The 5,348-nt window shown below is 45.3% G+C and overlaps 1 protein-coding gene across 1 annotated transcript in view; it reads left to right on the top strand.

Annotated features, from left to right (window-relative positions):
- Positions 1–381: 381 nt before the first annotated feature.
- The window catches only part of STON2 (stonin 2), a gene marked incomplete at its 5' end in the record, with an annotated part of 10,260 nt that continues 5,293 nt past the window's right edge, over positions 382–5,348 (top strand). Inside the window, one exon of the mRNA XM_010137085.1 lies at positions 382–2,217. Coding sequence (XP_010135387.1) covers positions 382–2,217 — 1,836 coding nt within the window. The remainder of the gene's footprint in view (positions 2,218–5,348) is intronic.

The following is a 5,348-nucleotide window of genomic DNA, read 5'->3' as shown; positions in this document are numbered from 1 at the left end:
CAAAACAGGCAAATGACAGAGGAGAACTGGAGAGAAGAAATGCAGCCTGAATGTTTAGAGAGGGAAGTTTTAAAAAATCACTACAACATGTGGGCTAAATTTCTTTTTTAGGACATTACATTGGAATGAGAGCAGTACAATCATTCTGTATTTCTTCCTGCATTCCTTTTCTGTGTTGAACTGTCTATCTCTTCATTAATTCTTGCCAGGCTCTTCAGCATTTTAGCCAAGTCTTTTGACTATCCTTCTTGCCCAGCATATGAATAGGCCTTTCTTGAGCATGCAAACTGCTGTGCAGACTCCGGTTTTCTTTTCGCGGAGAGAACTAGGTAATTTGGAATAATTAGCTGAAATTTCCTCCCCTCCTCTCTTTTTTTAAAGACAATTCCTCATCTCTCCAGGAAGATGAAGAGATAGATATGGAGGCTGTCAACTGGCAGCTGAACAACACCTCCATGAATGGGCATTCATCTACCCCAACCACAGTTCGCTTTCCCAGCTGGGTGACTTTTGATGACAATGAAGTCAGTTTTTCACCGCAGAAGCTTTCTCCCTTGAAAACAGACACCCCATCTACAGAAACACAGGCTCCAGATGTTAACTTTAACCTTACTACATCCTTGAAGAAAAGAGAACGTCCTAAAAGCACATTGGGAGACCTCTCCAAAATTCAAAAGCTAGACCTCTCCTCCTTAACCAAGTTGCCTTCTGTTGAAACACGACCATGGAGTGCTACTAATCCCTTCTTGGATGAATCGCTGCAAGATGTCCAACCCTCACCCATCAATCCATTCAGCTCATTCTTTGAGGAGCGAGACAGGCGTTCCAAAAGCTCTTCTGTCTCCAGCGCTCCAGGCAAAAGCCAAAGAGATTCTCTCATTATTCTCCATCAAGACCCTGAAACTATCAGTTTCCATGACGCAAACAAAAGTGTAACACATACAGATGCTGTAGAGCAGCTCAAACAACTCCAGATTGGAGACCCAGATTGTGTGAGCAGCCCTACCTTGCCAGATGATGACCCCGTGATGCCATATGATCTGGATGAAGCCTTATTTACCCTGGCACCAGCTCAGCCAAAGGATGGATGGCCAATGATGCTCAGGATACCAGAGAAGAAGAATATTATGTCATCCAGGCATTGGGGACCAATATATGTCAAGCTGACTGACCGTGGATGTATCCAGCTTTTTTATGAGAAAGGACTGGAGAAACCTTTCCGGGAATTCAAACTTGAAATCAATCATGAGATTTCAGAGCGCAAACTCCAGAACTATGATGAGAATGGAAGGATACACAGTGTGCGGTTGGACCGCACAACCTACAAGGAGAAAAAGAAGTATCAGCCTAAACCAGCCATTGCTCACACAGCAGAGAGAGAGCAAATTATCAAGCTTGGGACTACGGATTATGAAGACTTCCTTAGCTTTATCAGTGCTGTGCAAGATGCACTGATGAACTTGCCAGCCTCATCAACAGATCTGAGCACAGTGGGACTAAACTATCAAGAAGAAGAAATCACAGTTGATGTCAGGGATGAGTTTCATGGCGTCTTGTCCAAAGAAGACAGCGTGATGCTCCAGCACAGTGTGCTGACCCATATCTATGTTCTCAGCTTCCTTTCTGGCCTGGCAGAATGCAGACTGGGCCTTAACGATATCCTCATCAAAGGGAATGAAATAGTTGCAAGGCAAGATATTATGCCCACTACTACCACTAAGTGGATTAAATTATACAACTGTCGGTTCCATTCATGTGTGGATGAGGATATGTTTAATAACTCCCGTATCATCCTGTTCAACCCCTTGGATGCCTGCCGGTTTGAACTGATGCGATTCAGAACTGTCTTTGCTGAGAAAACTTTGCCTTTTACTCTGAGGACAGCTGCCAGCATCAACGGTGCGGAGGTGGAGGTGCAGAGCTGGCTGATGATGTCCACTGGCTTCTCGTCCAACCGTGACCCTTTAACTCAAGTCCCTTGTGAAAACGTGATGATCCGCTACCCAGTGCCAAACGAGTGGGTGAAGAACTTCCGCAGGGAGAGCGTCCTGGGGGAGAAATCCTTGAAAGCCAAGGTGAACAAGGGGGCTACTTTTGGATCAACCAGTCTGTCTGGTTCTGAGCCTGTAATGAGAGTGACTTTGGGAACTGCCAAATATGAGCATGCCTTTAATTCCATCGTATGGAGGATAAACCGACTGCCTGACAAAAACTCAGGTGAGTGGTGCGTACCATCTCTGCAGGAGTAAGATAAAAGGAGTTATGTATTTTGGAGGATAGGGAATACTGGGTTTACATGGTGAGGGATACATCATCCTCTGTAGTACTCCAAAGGACAGCAGTTAGTTGCATGAAGCATTTATCCGATTCATTGCTGTAGTTTTATGTATCCTACAAACATTGCTAATGATAAAAACAGATTTAGGTTTTCGGATGCAAAAATATGCCTCTGCCTCTGTTTTTATGAATACATTATGGGAATCAGGCATCAAACCTCTCTGTGTGCTTTGCACCACTGTTGGAAACGGGTCTTTTCCAGGTGACTCGCAAAGGCAAGATACGTGTGTTACGTATGATACGTGCTATGATATGTGTTATGTAAGACATGTGCCACGGGGCTGAATGACAGGACCAGACAAACTGCTGTAGTTCCAGCACACATGATTTCTTTTCCATGCCACACATGCCGGGCCAGTGCTGTGTCTTTCAATGCATATACCACAACTAATGCCTATAAAGTCCCTGGAATGGGGATCCTAAGAGGACAGAAGATACTGTTCAACCATTAAAAAAAATCATTTTCCAAACACCAGTTTGTGGCTATGTTTCTGTAATCAGGGCAGAGAGGTGATTACAGCTTAAACCTGAAGAGAGAATACCGTCATGAAACCACAAGTCTTTGTATTTCTAGCAAGATGTTCGTAATTAAATATTCAAATAATACAGGCAAGCTACTGTTCCCTTTGGCCATGGCTGCCAGTCATACCAGTTCCTGCCTTTCATCCATGATGTGCAATAAAACTAGACAACTTGGGTTTATTTTTACTCATAGTGAATTCTGCTTATTGATTTCTCTGATCCTAAACAGCTTTTTAAAAATGAGATGGACTCTTAGTATTAATGCTGTAGTAATGCAGCTGGGTGGCAGGGAGGGTTCCTGTATTTAGTGTTCCCTGATGGAAAGTTCAGTGTTGTACCAGATTTGGCACTTTCTAAAGACAAGTTTTTCCTGAGTTTGAACTATAGTGTCAGCAAAATAGTGATCCAATTCTTCTAATCTTTTGGATCACATTTTGGCCCAAGGATGCCAGTTTACACTATAGGTTACAAATTTGGAAGGACATCACTGACAAAAGTGAAAGCTCTCTGTTTTCTGTAGTGCAGGGCATAATGAGAGAGCTTGGAAACTGAAGGCAAATACTGCAATGAAAAGTTAACCTCAGGCTGCTTATGAGCAGTAACATGCTTGTGAGGAAAATCTCACTATGCCATCTGCACGAGCTCTGCGAACGAGATGCTGTGAAATTGGGCCTTCTGTAGCATCTTCTCTCCAAAGATCTCAGTGTAGCATATAGACATGACAGCTGGGGAAACAAAAGCCCTCAGACTTTAACACGATCACAGAACATGCTGGTAGCAAAGCAGAAGAGGCACAACTCCTGGCTCTGCTGCCTTCTGTGAGGTGATGCTCCCTTACCCATCGCTGCTTTGAGGGAGATGTTGATCTATGTCTCTTGTTGGCTTGATCTCACCTCTCCCAGAGCAAGGTTTTATTATATACGCTTTCTGTCAGGGGCAAATGAATCAGACTTGGCACTGCTGTTGGAGCCCTGCCACTGAGCATCTATCCATCAGTGTCACCGTGCAGAACAGGGTGCAGTTAGTGTTTGTTTACATCCTGAGAGGAAGAGACTGTCCTCACCACCCCCTGCCCCGGTCATGTCAGATGTAATTTCAGGAAAAGGAAGAGCCTTGCAAGCACTGGCTTGGCCAGGACACATGAGGTATGTGACAGGGAGGGAAGCCCTGTGATGACAGGGTAGGCCAAGTGTAGTTTAAATCTGACCTTGCCTCTCGGGCAATATTTACATTTCTTGATGATATTCGTCCTGTGATTTTCCTTATTCAAAGTATATGGCAAACGAAGGATATAAATGGTACTCAAAAACATTGATTGCTGCTTCTTCTTAGATTTGCCTGATGGATCACATACAGTTCTGATACTGATGTGTGGTCTGTTCCCAACCATGTGCGCACTTGTCTGCATCCACCTCAACTCACAAATCGCGTAGTAGCTCACCTTGACCTGTTTGCAGAAGTCCCTATAAATCATGCAGTTCTCAAGCACTAAGTATAAAATTTTTCCCTTGACTCGCACGCACGTAATGCTCTCTTACTGTGGCACCTACAGCTTACCCGTGAGAGTGCTCTGGGTCCTTTGTGAATGTCTGGTCTGCCAATTAACTCTTCTGGTGCCTGGGATTCCAGAGCAGGAGAGAGGTAGTGGCATCACACTGCAGCTGGGGTAAATGCTGCAGACGGCCACGGTCTCCAGCTCCACCCAACCTGTCCACGTCACCTGGGGCACACGCACTGCGTGACTCCCTCCAGCACACGTGCCTCTCTGCCAGACCCATGTGCCTACCGAAGGAGCACATCCACAGGCACACACTATGGAACCCTCCGTTCAGCCACGTTGTGTGCTATGACAGATCGATCCCTTGGAACTCCAGAGTCCTTGGGCATCACTCCATTCCCCGAATGTGGACTGGTGCAGGCTCTTGTAGACGTGAGGCATGTGTCACCAGCAGCCCTGCCTGTGGGCTGCCCTGGAGGCCATACCACAGCCCCACAGGGGAGGAGAGCCCGTCCCTCCCAAAGCTCACTGCGTGCCTTCAGGTTGTAGTATCCTAATATACAAACTGTTAAGAATTATTGCAGCAGCTTTGCTGTCTTACCCAAATGTGTTCTCTTTGTGCTTTCTGCTGGGATGGGGCGCTTTGCACTCTCTCTGTAGTAACTTGTTATCAGCACTGTCTGTGATTTTGTAGCCAAAGCATCTGCTTATGACTGGACCTTGGAAAGCATATGACAGAGGAAGGACTGTGTGTGCTCCGACTATGATTTGACCTAAGAGGAAACTGTGGACTGGATTCTTCTGAGCACATTGCTGAAATCCTCTCCAAAGTAGCTTGTTAAACTTTATTGCCCTTCTCATAGTTACAATTAATACGATCAAAGGAGTTGATAAAGTCTATTTACAGGCTCTGCGGAGCTTCAGAGCAGCTTGTTTCAGTTGCAGCAGGTTTGGGGACTTTTAAATCCACCAGCAGAATATTGGAAAAATA

The sequence above is a fragment of the Buceros rhinoceros genome, unplaced genomic scaffold (assembly GCF_000710305.1).
Source record: "Buceros rhinoceros silvestris isolate BGI_N320 unplaced genomic scaffold, ASM71030v1 scaffold5625, whole genome shotgun sequence".
Classification (NCBI taxonomy): domain Eukaryota; kingdom Metazoa; phylum Chordata; class Aves; order Bucerotiformes; family Bucerotidae; genus Buceros; species Buceros rhinoceros.
Note: the sequence above shows the minus strand (reverse complement) of the source record. Positions and strands in the feature narration are given on the sequence as shown.